This window comes from Nicotiana tabacum, chromosome 4, assembly GCF_000715075.1.
Source record: "Nicotiana tabacum cultivar K326 chromosome 4, ASM71507v2, whole genome shotgun sequence".
NCBI lineage: Eukaryota > Viridiplantae > Streptophyta > Magnoliopsida > Solanales > Solanaceae > Nicotiana > Nicotiana tabacum.
Genome location: NC_134083.1, coordinates 53,668,744 through 53,683,138, shown reverse-complemented (window position 1 = coordinate 53,683,138; position 14,395 = coordinate 53,668,744). Strand labels below are relative to the sequence as shown.

Here is a 14,395-nt window from a genome sequence, read left to right as displayed (position 1 = left end):
CTCGCTTCTCATGTCAAACGATCCTGAAACTCGTTTTTTATGCCTCCAATGGATTCCTTGTGAAATTCTAGTCAAGTTAGGCTTTTGAATCACTCAATTTGACCTTATAATGAATGAGATATGTTGGTTTTAATATTTTCAAATGGTGCAGATTTTTAATTACGAATTCGGTGACAATTTCGTAATTATTCTGAAAAATTTGGCAACCCATTTTTTTTGTAAAATGACCATAAATTCCTCATACGATGCTCAAATTCGATGATGCTTTTTTCTATGGCTCCGTAATTATGATACGGATCTAATGCTTCAATCAAAATAGATATCGGAGCTCATTTGCTTAATGTGGTACCATTTTTGCTGGAAGAAATGACGTCGAAACATAAGAAAAACGAGCACAACGCAGTCCAAACTTATCTGAAACTTACCCGAACTCATCGAGATCCCGTACGAACATACTAACAGGTCCCATAACATAACGCATACCAACTCAAGGCCTCAAATCATGCATAACAACATTTAAACGACGAAACGCGTCTCAAAACAAACTAAATGAACTTTCGACTTCCAAAAACTCGCGCCGAAACATATCAAATCAACTCGAAACTAACTCAAATTATGCACACACGTCACAAATGACACTACGAACCTACTCCAACTTCTGGAGTTCCATTCCGACCCCGATACCTAATTTTTCACTGCCGGCCAAAATCGCCAAATTTCTAACTTTCGCCAATTCAAACCTAATTCTACCACTGACCTCCAAATTACATTTCGGATACACTCCTAAGTCTAAAATCACCCAACGAAGCTAACCGAATCATAAAAATCCAAGTCCGAACTCGTTTACTCATAAGTCAACTTCCGGTTGACTTTTCTAACTTAGCTTTCTAACTAAGAGACTAAGTGTCTCATTTCACTCCAAAACTACTCTGAACCCAAACCTACCAACTCGATACAATTCAACATAACTGAACAACACATAAATAAGCAGAAATGGAAAAAACGGGGCTACAACTTTCGGAACGACAGGTCGGATCGTTACATAGGGTCCGGGGAAGGTAAGATGTACGCAACCTTACCCCTAACCTGGATGGGCAGAGAGATTGTTTTCGATAGACTCTAGCTTAAAAAAGAATGGAAGAAGCATTAATAGCAAGTAATAGCTATACAAAGTATTTAGAAAACGAAACAAGATAGCAAAAGGGAGTACGAAAGAAAGTACTAATTATAGTGGGTAATAATAGTACAAGGTATGAGCTTTTATCTTCAAACAAAACAGTAAAACACTGCCCTTAGCTACTGCATATACAATTAAACTGAAAACTAACCCGTGGATATAATTGATTCCACAGGTGTATCTCACAAACAACTGCGGTTTACAAACTCCACGTACCAAGAGAAACCTAAAAACAAAGAAAAAAAGAGATTTCTAAACAAATATTGCTATTAACATATATATATTTTTTTATATAGCAATGATTTCGAGTCAACTTGCACACACCTCAACTAATATTTATCTAAATGTGAATTATGATTTCTTATAGTTTATACTGACTTCAGGCTAGACCCTGGGATCCTGCTAATGAATAGAGTTGAGCTTGAGCAATCTTGGTGGAGTAAGAACCCTATAAGAACCATAACCTTTGGCCATTTGGCTATTACCCAAACGCCTACCAGGACTAAATAAGGGACTACATGATCCACACCCTGAAGATTGAATCTGTTTACTGCTACCAATTTCAGCCAACACTTTGTAGAAGTGATCAACATCACAAGGTAACAAAATAGGGCCTTGGCTATAATTATAACCATACTCTTTTTCAGCATCTTCAAGCAACATCTTGAACATTGGATGGTTTGCATACTTTGTCTTTATCACAAACCTCTCTTTCTCTGGCCCAACATACACCCAAAAACAGCCCTCTGGGGCTACTTTGCTCTTAATATTTGTTGTGCTGCCGTGCCATGATTTGCTCTTTGACAAAATGGCTCCACTAAATTTATTCATTGATAGATATTTCTCCAACTTCTTAAGTATAGATGAGTTGGACTGCTTCTCTTTTCCCTTTCCCATTTCACTATTCATTCCCTCTCTCTATATATATAAAAACAAACAACTAATAAATATTCTTTGCACTTTCAAACAAAGAAAAAAGGATTTAAGAACAGAAGAAGAAAAAATTTCTATTTTGGTTTCAACCTCTATCATAAGCTAAATTGAGCATAAACCTCATTTTTCTCCTAGTTGGATTGTTCATATCCTTTTGTAGAATTCAACTAAGGGGAAAAAGTCTATTGAGAGCTAACTGACCTTTAGCTTATTTGGAGAAGTGTTACTAATGATGAAGATAGCAAAGGCCATAAAAAGGACGGGGAAACAGATAATGCCTCAGAAAGGGATAAAATTTTGGCCATATAGGTTGTTCACTGGCCAAATAGATTCAGTCCCGAATAATACTTGAAATTGTCAACGAAGGAAAGCCAACATTTGTTAATTTGAAGGTAATAGAATATGGCTTGTATTAAATTGCAAAATGGTGACGACTTCTTTGTATTCAACGTCCCCGACCAACGAACGAACGCTCGAGTAATAAACGACGAATTTAAACTATATATATTGACAATGCAAATAATTTTTATATTAATAATATAGTTTTAACGGTTTATTGCAGGTTACATATCAGCAATCAATGCTTATTAAAATAGAATTATATGTAATTACTGTTTAAATGACTTGATTGTATAAAATAGTCGGTACATAAAATTTAATCTCGTAAATCATAGTATAGTTAATTTATGTGAACTAACATAATGAGCGTTGGCCATCCTTTTTAATTTTCTATGTATGTTAAAAAGTGTATTATTTCTGAGGGCGCCATAATGGGAGCTGGACTTGGAGTACGTAAGCAGGATTAATTATAAGTTCCATTAGCGCAAACCTTGTATTATGTTTAATTTTCAGCGAATTATCATTGACAAATAGTTGTTGGGATCGAAAATAACAGGGCATCATGCGGAAGTTAATAGTTGCAATTGGCAAACCTTGGACGGCGATAAATTAAACATAAAGAAAAATATACTAAAATATGCATAAGAATATCAAATATGGTTTGGTCAATTAACCTACGTATGAAAAGAAAATATAAGATCCTATTGAGAGAAAATCCCCTCCTCCAAACAAAATTCTTTAAACGGCTACATTGTGGATGCTATTGTATCTTCTAGTTGTGAGAATACGGAATAACCAAATATGGAAGAGAATTATATTTTCCTAAAAATAATTATAATAATACTTTGACTTTACTTTAAGAGAAAAGTAAAACTCATATGGTAAGAAAATTAGAGCAAAAACCCTAACAATACTTTCGAGCTTGCTTTTGAGAAAATATAACGACAAAAATTACATAAATATTTCTCTTGATCGAACGATTTGGTTAATGATGATCGTTTACATTAATTATAAATTATAAATTATAAATGCACTTTCATAGTGGGGTCTCTGACTGCATTTGATTAGCATTAGTTTTCTGATTTATATGGTTGCCAACTTACCATTTGCGAAGGGTGTTACTTTTCAATGCACACATGTGAGGTAATTGCTAATAATTCGTCATCATTCATGCTTTTGACAAGTATACTGATTTCCTAGCTGTGTCTAATGTACATATTATTATATACAATATAATTGAAGATGTATCGTGCAAGACATTTTCTATTATATTTTATAGAATTAATTTCATCCGTCCGTCCCGATAAATAATTTCTTTATTCTTTTTGAAAAAGTTACTTGACATAAAAGAGAGTTCAAAAATATTAAAAGGACTAGCATTCTTGGTCTCGATTACATTAAATATTTTTTTCTTTCTCTTTTTGACAATGGAAAAAACATTTGATTTTTTTGTCAGGCTGAACGAATCCTGCAATAATTTTTCTTTTAATATGTTTGTAAAAGGAATTATTATTGGGTCTATAAACTAATAAATATTGTGGTGCAGGCTGCCTACAGAGGTCGTCAAGATTCACAATTAAGTTGGTATTAATTTATCCGAATGTTAGGTGTTCTCAAACTTTGACAATATTATCCAAATGTTCATTTTTTATAAATAAATAAATAAGTTAATAGAAGTAGTACGTAGTGGACAATCAAAATTGAAGTACTATAGATCGTGGAGAATGATTAAATTTAATTACAAAATTGCATCTCCTTGGTAATGTAATTTTTAGCTCTTTATAGCTTTGAGGGAAAAGTGCCAAAAATCCCGTAACGTATTGAAAATGACTCAAAAATATCATCCGTTAACCTTTTGGTCCGCAAATGTTCATAACGTTTATTTTTTGGCTCAAACTTACCCCTATATCTAACAGAAGGGCCAACAATACCCCTAACGTATTCAAAATGGCTCAGAAATATCTTCCGTTAACTTTTTGGTCCGCAAATGCCCCTAACGTTTGTTTTTGGGCTCAAACTTATCCATATATCTAACAGAACTAACCTGATCAATTTTTTTACTTTAACTTCACAATGTGGCATTTTCTTAATCCGCCACGTGTATTATTTATATTAAATAAAATTCACTCGTATCTTTTAAAATATCCAACGACCCTGACCCGCTCATATATATTTGGACGGTCGGCTAAAAATAATTACATTCGCTAGTTAAATATATAAAAAATATACATTGATTATATATAAAAATATGTATATTATACATTAATATTTTAATATATATTTTATATGATATTATTTTTAGGAAAAATTATACGGTGTAGTTTTTCCTATTAATTATGATCTATAACTCGAATTTATTAAGCAAATGTGACAATGGAACGGCATTTTTTGCTAATATTTTAGCTATATCGTTATATATTAAAACACTATTAATTCTCATTGAAAAAATCATGTGAAGTCAATTAATATGCTAAACAGTTTGATATGTATATAATTAAAGGTTTTAAATAATTTCATTTACATCTGTTTCTTTGCTTCTCCTTTAGAATCACATAAATAGAATATTATCATTTTTATATTTGTAAATTAAAATTTATATTTGTTAAACTTGTTAAGATCTGCAAAATTTGAAGGGAAAACTACACCGTATAATTTGTCCTAAAAATAATATCATGTAAAATATATATTAAAATATTAATGTATAATATACATATTTTTTATATATAATCAATGTATATTTTTTATATATTTAATTAGCGAATGTAATTATTTTTAGCTGACCGTCCAAATATATAGGAGCGGGTCAGGGTCGTTGGATATTTTAAAGATACAGGTGGGTTTTATTTAATACAAATAATACACGTGGCGGATTAAAAAAATGTCACATGGCGAAGTTAAAGTCAAAAAATTTACCATGTTAGTTCTGTTAGATATAAGGTTAAGTTTGAGCCCAAAAACAAACATTAGGGGTATTTGCGGACCAAAAAGTTAACATAGGATATTTCTGAGCCATTTTCAATATGTTAGGGATATTGTTGGCCCTTCTATTAGATATAAGAGTAAGTTTGAGCCCAAAAATAAATATTAGGAATATTTGCGGACCAAAAAATTAACGGATGATATTTTTGAATCATTTTCAATAAGTTAAGGACATTTTTTGCCCTTTTACGTAGCTTTTGTCATATAATCATATAATGATGAACTGTCTAGCTAAAATATTTTATCAGTGAGTACTAGTGTCAATTTCAAGGTATAGTTTTGTACATATTAATTTTAATTAATAATTTACAGAAACTCAAATTTGTAAAACTGACTGGGGAATATGTTCATCAGCAAAATAATTTAAATTGAAATCCGAAGTTGGCAAACTAAATTGGACTGACACGTGTATTCATGAACCTTTTGCCTTAAGCTGACCAACTAAACCAATTATTTAAGGTCAACCAGTTGGTATCTCTTTTACAAAAGACAAAAGAAAGGTTATTGGTTTTGCGGAAAGAGTCAAATGCTTATTATGAAGCATATTTAAGCGCAACTTACAACTTATTTGGATGGTTGTTACTCATTGTATCGTATTGTATTGTTATCATAAAATAATATTTATTTTGATTGTTTATTTAAAATTGATTGTATTGTATTGTTAAATGCATTATTCCAGAACAATTAAAATTCTCATTTTATGAAACAACTGATTCGGTGTGGTGGGATTGTTTCCTATTTTTTTCTAATTATGCTCTTACTTATTACTCTATAATTATATTTTATCATTTAATTATTTTTTATTTTAACTCCAAATCTCTAACTTATTGACCTACTTTGCCTTCTTAAGTCTTTTCTAGAGTTGGTCTGCCCCGTTCTTTTTATCCAAGTCTCCGTTCGATTCTTTGTCTCTTTCCAGCGTTTTAATTTTTTTTTTTTGCTAATATTAGTTAATCTTTTTTTTTTTCAGGTTTTTGCTCTTGTTTCCAAACTCCGTAATTAATGATGAACTAGGGTGCATTTGATATGAAGGAAAATATTTTCCAATTTTCCCATGTTCCCAACTTTCATTTCAACAAAATGAGTATTTTTTTCATGATTTAGAAAAAGTATTTTCATTTATTTCAATAAAATAATTAATTTATTTTCATATTGTAAAAAGAGTATTTTCTTTGTCAATCAAAAAAAGAGTATTTTCTTTATAGTTATGGATCATAAATTTCAACGTTGTTTTGCGTAAAAAAGTAAAGCAGCACATTAGTTCATTTGGGTTTGTGTGAATTTATAGAAAAATAATTAAATTATTGAAGAAAATAGAGGTTGGGTATTTGGAGGGGGGGGGGGAAGTAAGGAAACACGGGGACTTGGGGGAAGGGGTGAGGAGAGTAACATAAAAAAATATTTTCTACTCTCTAACAAAACACTAGAAAATATTTTTCGGATTAAGTTTTCCTCTTACCAACCAAACAAGGGAAAATAAGTGATAAAATCACTCATTTTTCATGAAAACATTTCTAGGAAAACATTTTCCATGGAAAACATTTTCCTTCATAACCAACACACCCTTAGTAGAAAGATGTTTTCTTAAATTATTTTTGTATGTAATTCTTGATAAATTTTATTTAAAATAATTGGGGGTATTTTGGTAAATTTACCAACTACAGTACAGTACGATACAGTCAAACCAAACAATAAAAATATTACAAGAGCAAACGATACAATTTATTCAAACATTGTATCCATAAAACGATACAATACAATACAATACATTATAAAACGATGGGTAACTGTTGGGACCAAACACACTCACGCAAGTATACGTGGTCGTCAAGTAATAGAGTAGTGAATAGAGTATCGTTCCCCACGAGGACTTATGATTAACTTTTGACTAATTCAAACTCAAATAGCTTATCGATTCAAGCGATTTCTTATAAAATAAATAATTGTCTAATTTACTACCTAAAGACTATCAAGTAACGAAATACTAGAAATCAACACAACACTTAAATAGTTTTAAATAACAATCAATGAGAGATAATATTTCAGGGTCACGGGTTATTCAACAATCATATTGCATTCTTAGCTTAAAATAATTAATTGATTTATCTGGAATGTTGGTTCACAGGGTTGATATTACTCATAAGAATCTGTCGAGCCCTTACTCGCCTATTCAAGCTAACTTAATACCTATATGTCTATGAAATTAAATTTAACAAGAACGCATTTACAATTCCTGTATTGCAATCGAGCAAGGCAATTAGGTATATGTCTATCCCAATTGCGAATCCTTTACCCGATGCCCGGGTTTAAGAACTTACTCTATTTAATTCTATATGCAATCTAGAGTTTTCACTTTCGAGTTCAACTCTAGATTCGTAGATAGTATTTCACTGTTAGCTACTCAGCAAAATAATTAAAAAATAGAATTAAATAAATAACCCAATATGATAAAATCAACTTTGTCAAATTAAGCTTCAAACATCAACATTCATGTATACCCATGACCCCAGAACAATAGGGTTCTTAGCCACTCATATTCAGGCAATCATCAAAAATTCACAAGAGTGCATAAGAATCAATAAAAGAAAGAGAGAATAGGAACTCAAGACGAATTCTGTGGTTTTAGAACTTTTTTTGTGCCTTTTTCCTCTTCTCCAATATGTTAGATAACCTAAAGGAGGCGTTTTTGGCTTATATATTGCGTACAAAAGTCGTGGGCCAAAGCTCTCCTATTCCTAGTCCAAATCGGCTTCAGGGATTGATGCTAAGGTGGATGCGACGCATCCACCTCGTCCTCCATTTCAATTTTGCCTGCGAAGGTGGATGCGACGCATCCACCTTGTCCTCTATTTCTCAGCTTTGCATGCGAGGGTGGATGCGACGCATCCACCCCTAGTTCCTCCATCTCAGCTTTGCCCAGGTGCGGATGCTATGGCGGATGCTATGGGCTGACTTCACTGCTAAGGGTGCGCGAAATCTGATCTTTTTCTAGATTGGATGCGACGCATCCAATCTCTCTTCCTCTACCTAGAGCACCTTTTCTTCATATTTTTGTACTCCAAATACCCTAATTCACCACACACAACTCAATTAGTCATAAAACCAATAATTAAACCATGTTGGGCATTTTAAAGATCAAATAACATCAAGAAGCGGTTAAAACATGGGTAAAGTAACATCAACACATATCGAAATATGCCAAACATCACTACCCCACACTTAAACCTTTGTTCGTCCTCGAACAAACCATCATATAGTAGACAAAACAAAATTAAGCTCTTATCATTCAAAGCACACTGCATCTATGACCATGGTTGTTTGCAATAATTAGGCTCTAGACTATGCATCACACACACTTCCCTTTACTTATGCCCTTCTTTAAACATATTCGAACAAAGACAATATGCTCACAACAATCCTAACCTCAAAAACCGACTCAATATCACAATGCACTCATGGCTTGAACAACCAACATCATAGAGAAGTCTAATAACGTTACCTATCCCTCGTGAAACCATGTGCCCTCACAACAAGAACAAGAGAGCGAGTTCAATCCACACATTCGAATCTCATGATCAAATATTTTAATGACTCACATATATCAAAGAAAATCGCTCACTCTCACAGAGAAGTCACATGCATGCAATTGGTACCATAGGCTTGCCCTTAATATAAATCTCTACTATTGTAAGCTCGCTCGATCTAAAATCAATTAGGACTTTTTCATGGTTGTAATGTGGGCTAAGGGAAAGGTAGGATATATTTTAGGAATAGTGACTCAACCTCCTAAGCACTTTAACACATCATCAAATAACTTAAGCGCAAATTCTTCAACACCACTTCAATTTTACAAATAATATCACCCCAACAATATTTCCTCTTTCTTTAAGCACTACTTTAATTCATACCCACTAGCAAGAACAAGACAATAATTTATTCATCTATATTTTTCTTTCTTTTTTTTCCAGATTTTTCTCTTCTTTTTTTTTTTTTTATTTCCGCTAGTGGTGTATTATTTTACAAAATAAGTGCACCCTTCTTTCTTTCATTGGTTCCACTCAAAAGTCACCCTACACTTAGTCCCTTCTTGCTTCTTTTAGCGCTCATCTAACAATTAAAGTGCTTTAAGAGGTAAAAGGATCAAAACAATATCAATTAAGAATAAAAAGGGTATAGGCTTGTAATGTGGGTACCAAATAAAAAGGTCTACAGGCTCAAAAGGGTTACTAGGGATAGATTTTATTTGTGATAAGTAATAAGCTCAAAAAGATCAAAGAAAGCCTAAAATCATTTTTCAAACCGAGCATCACCAAATATTTCGCTTCAACTCACATTCCGGGCAAGTTCTAGACACAAGTACAATACATGGGCAACACAAAAATCTCACCACACATGGCACATGACTCACTAAGGACGGCCCCATTTCGACTCTCAAACAATGCAAGTATTCACGGAGCCACGAGATATTGAGCATTAAGCGCAAAGTGAACACAAGTCAAGAAAACGAGAAATAGGTGCCACAAAACATGCTATCCAATTTATAAAGGCTTCATGATCAATTTTAAAACATAGGAAAGGCACTACACATGCCAAAGCCTGAACATGCTACTATCAAACAAGTCAAGAGCCCCTATGAATTTCATATTTCTTCCTCTATTTATTTTCTAAACTCTAATCTATTCTCAAAGGAAAGAAAGAAGAAAAAAAAAAATTTTTACTACCCGGTTCAAAATACATCCCATGGAAAAGAACCGATGCACAAAGAAAAATCACAGGGGATTATTACTACTTACACAAAAATTTTACTAATTACTCAAGGCTACTACGTCAATCTCCTAATACTAAACTAATTTCAAGAATCAACTGAGAGTTACTCCATATAGATGAATTTACTACTATTACATGCCATTAATCCTTACAGCCCCCAACAATCAAATTGTAACAGTTTAGTACATTCATCCATACAAAAAAATATGAATACCCTCCACCCCACACTTAGAACTGTAATGCACAAAAATAAGGTAAAGTAGGGTGCGAAGAAACTCCCTTAAAACATAGGAAAGGCACTACACATGCCAAAACCTGAACATGCTACTATCAAACAAGTCAAGAGCCCCTCCGGCCTTGCAACATCATCCTCACGCATAGGTAGAGCTGTCATTGTCCTATCATCACCAACTGGAGCTGATTCTGTAGCAGGTGGTACATCGACCTCAGTAGGCCTGGTGTGTGGAGCCTCAGGGACTATAGGGGGAACAGGAGTGGATGGTCCGGCAGTGGACGATGCAATCAGCTATGAGATGTCTATATCTGCACGTTGAACTAGAGCTCTGAGGAGTAATGATATCTCCCTCATCATCATTGCCTGCTCAGTCTGGACTCGGCTTAGATACGCACGAGTCTGACTCAACTCATCCCTGGTGGCACTCAACTCGACACGAGTCGCTATCAACTCAGCCCTGTTCTCTTGCATATCTGCTTGCATCTGCTCAAATAACTGTTGAATGGTGAGCTTAGAAGACCTTCCCTTGTTCGGCTCTAGAACATGAGTGACATCGTATGGTCCTGGAGCTTTAGCCTCAATGTCGTCATTCTCCTTGTCACATAGTACTCCCATCTCTGTCAAGAAAGCCAATAGGGTATTTGCAAAGAACAGCTTCCACTTGTAATTCATCCTGGTGCACTGCATTTGATCATGCATGATGGCTCCTAAGTTGAGAGGTATCCCCTCCAATAAAGCATACAATACTAGTGCGCGGTAACGAGGGACATCAGTTTTGTGTTGGCATGGCATCGGGCGGTTGCATATGAAATTTAGAGCCACACGTGCTAACGCACTCATGAATTCCTTGGCTATAGAATGGTACTCCATACTCCCATGCTTCGAATCTGCATCCTTCCTGGTAGGGCATAGGACAGACTTAATGTGTGCATAATCTAGTGTTTTGCATATGGAGTCAAACATATCTATTAGTGTGTGTGGCACCCCTAAGAAATTATTAAGAGCTTCAGCTGACACATTAATATCTACCCCTCTTACTCTCACAATGTTGCCCCTGGCGTGACGCCAATTGGCGTAAAGCTCTCTAACAATAGTGAGGTTGGCTTTGCCGTGACCCTTCAAGATGGGTCCCCATTGTTGCACCTCGCGAATTGATTTCAGAAACTCTGGGTACTTTTTCTTAAGTGTTCCGATATTGTGCATGTTGATTCATAGAGCCTCTGTTTTGTTGCCCCACATAGTATATAGATTCAGGATTCGTGGGGCACATGTCACTCATATGACTGTCACCACATATTTCGCAACAAATAGACATCTGTTGTACATGTTGCATTTGTTGTGTTGTCATTCGGTTCATCTGATTTGCCAGATTTGTAATATCTGCTCTCATGGCTGAGAAGTCATCAAGCTCAATCAACCCGGCTGACTTCTGTTTAATTGCTCTTCTTGCATCCCCATTTCCTTGCCAATTATGGTCATTGGTAGTGAAGTTATTTAGCAAGAGTTGTATTTCACTATACGGCCTCGCCATGCAACTACCCCTACAAGCTGAGTCAAGATTCATCTTTGATGCTTCATCAACCCATCAACAAAAGTGTGACCCAATACCTCATCAGTCTGACAATGATGCGGGCAGTCTCTGAGTAGCTTCTTGTATCTTTCCCAAGCTTGACGAAGTGTCTCGACATCCCGTTGTTAGAATCCAAGAATTTGGCTTCTGAGCGATTTTGTCTTCTTAGTAGGGAAAAACTTGATTAGAAATTTCCTTGCTAAATCATCCCAAGTGTGGATTGAGTTTGCGGGCTCCTTTTGCAACCATTCCTTAGCTTCCCCCAACAGTGAAAAGGGAAATAGTGTCAGCCTGACATACTCCTTGGAAACGTTCGGATATTGTAAGTGTCCGTAATTTCCAAGAAGTTCTGAATGTGCCTCTGCGGGTCCTCATGAGATAGACCCACATATTGTCCCGTGGACTGAATCAGCTGTGCCATGTACTGTTTGAGTTCAAAATGCCCAGTGATATCAGGCTTCACAATAGCCTGAGTTATATTCGCAAGATTGGGCCTTGCGGCTTCAATCACCGGACGCTCTTCATTACCTGCCATCTCTATTGGCTGTGGTTGAACTACGATATCCAACTCTCTTTCTATTCTCGTTCTAGCTTCGACTTCCTTTCTCACTCTATGAAGTGTTCGTTCAATTTCTGGATCAAAAGGAAGTAGGTTGTTTGCACTTCTACTCCTCCGCATTCAAGAGGAGAGCCTGTGAATACAAACAAGGTAAACTGAAAATTAAAACTTGAACAAATAAGTAATAACAGCTTAACTCAGTCAAGTAGCTAATTTTTAGGTCCCCGGCAACGGCGCCAAAAACTTGTTGGGACCAAACACACTCACGCAAGTATACGTGGTCGTCAAATAATAGAGTAGTGAATAGAGTATCGTTCCCACGAGGAATTATGATTAACTTTTGACTAATTCAAACTCAAATAGCTTATCGATTCAAGCGATTTCTTATAAAATAAATAATTGTCTAATTTACTACCTAAAGACTATCAAGTAACGAAATACTAGAAATCAACACAATACTTAAATAGTTTTAAATAACAATCAATGAGAGATAATATTCCAGGTTCACGGGTTATTCAACAATCATGTTGCATTCTTAGCTTAAAATAATTAATTGATTTATCTGGAATGTTGGTTCACAGGGTTGATATCACTCATAAGAATCTGTCGAGCCCTTACTCGCCTATTTAAGCTAACTTAATACCTATATGTCTATGAAATTAAATTTAATAAGAACGCATTTACAATTCCTGTATTGCAACCGAGCAAGGCAATTAGGTATATGTCTATCCCAATTGCGAATCCTTTACTCGATGCCCGGGTTTAAGAACTTGCTCTATTTAATTCTATATGCAATCTAGAGTTCCCCCTTTCGAGTTCAACTCTAGATTCATAGATAGTATTTCACTGTTAGCTACTCGGCAAAATAATTAAAAAATAGAATTAAATAAATAACCCAATATGATAAAATCAACTTCGTCAAATTAAGCTTCAAACATCAACATTCATGTATACCCATGACCCTAGAACAATAGGGTTCTTAGCCACTCATATTCAGGCAATCATCAAAAATTCACAAGAGTGCATAAGAATCAATAAAAGAAAGAGAGAATAGGAACTCAAGACGAATTCTGTGGTTTTAGAACTTTTTTTGTGCCTTTTTCCTCTTCTCCAATATGTTAGATAACCTAAAGGAGGTGTTTTTGGCTTATATATTGCGTACAAAAGTCGTGGGCCAAAGCTCTCCTATTCCTAGTCCAAATCGGCTTCAGGGATTGATGCTAAGGTGGATGCGACGCATCCACCTCGTCCTCCATTTCAGTTTTGCCTGCGAAGGTGGATGCGACGCATCCACCTTGTCCTCTATTTCTCAGCTTTGCATGCGAGGGTGGATGCGTCGTGGATGCGACGCATCCACCCCTAGTTCCTCCATCTCAGCTTTGCCCAGGTGCGGATGCTATGGCAGATGCTATGGGCTGACTTCACTGCTAAGGGTGCGCGAAATCTGATCTTTTTCTAGATTGGATGCGACGCATCCAATCTCTTTTCCTCTACCTAGAGCATCTTTTCTTCATATTTTTGCACTCCAAACACCCTAATTCACCACACATAACTCAATTAGTCATAAAACCAATAATTAAACCATGTTGGGCATTTTAAAGATCAAATAACATCAAGAAGCGGTTAAAACATGGGTAAAGTAACATCAACACATATCGAAATATGCCAAACATCAGTAACAATGATCCAAACATAGAATTAGCATTTAATAAAAAACTTGCTAATATTATTTGTAGTAGTTGTGGGTTTTGGATTAGATTAAAGAAAATACTATCGTTTGGGTTTGATTGCGATTAGTTTTTTTTTTTTTGAAGTATGTAGAATTAGATTAAATTT

General features: G+C 35.0%; 1 protein-coding gene across 1 annotated transcript; it reads right to left on the bottom strand.

Moving 5' to 3' along the window:
- Nucleotides 1–1,207: 1,207 nt before the first annotated feature.
- Nucleotides 1,208–2,449, bottom strand: LOC107787979 (uncharacterized). The gene has a single exon (XM_016609609.2). The coding sequence runs from the start codon at nt 2,084–2,086 to the stop codon at nt 1,580–1,582; it is 507 nt and encodes a 168-aa protein (XP_016465095.2). The 5' UTR covers nt 2,087–2,449; the 3' UTR covers nt 1,208–1,579.
- Between the last annotated feature and the right edge of the window lie 11,946 nt (nt 2,450–14,395).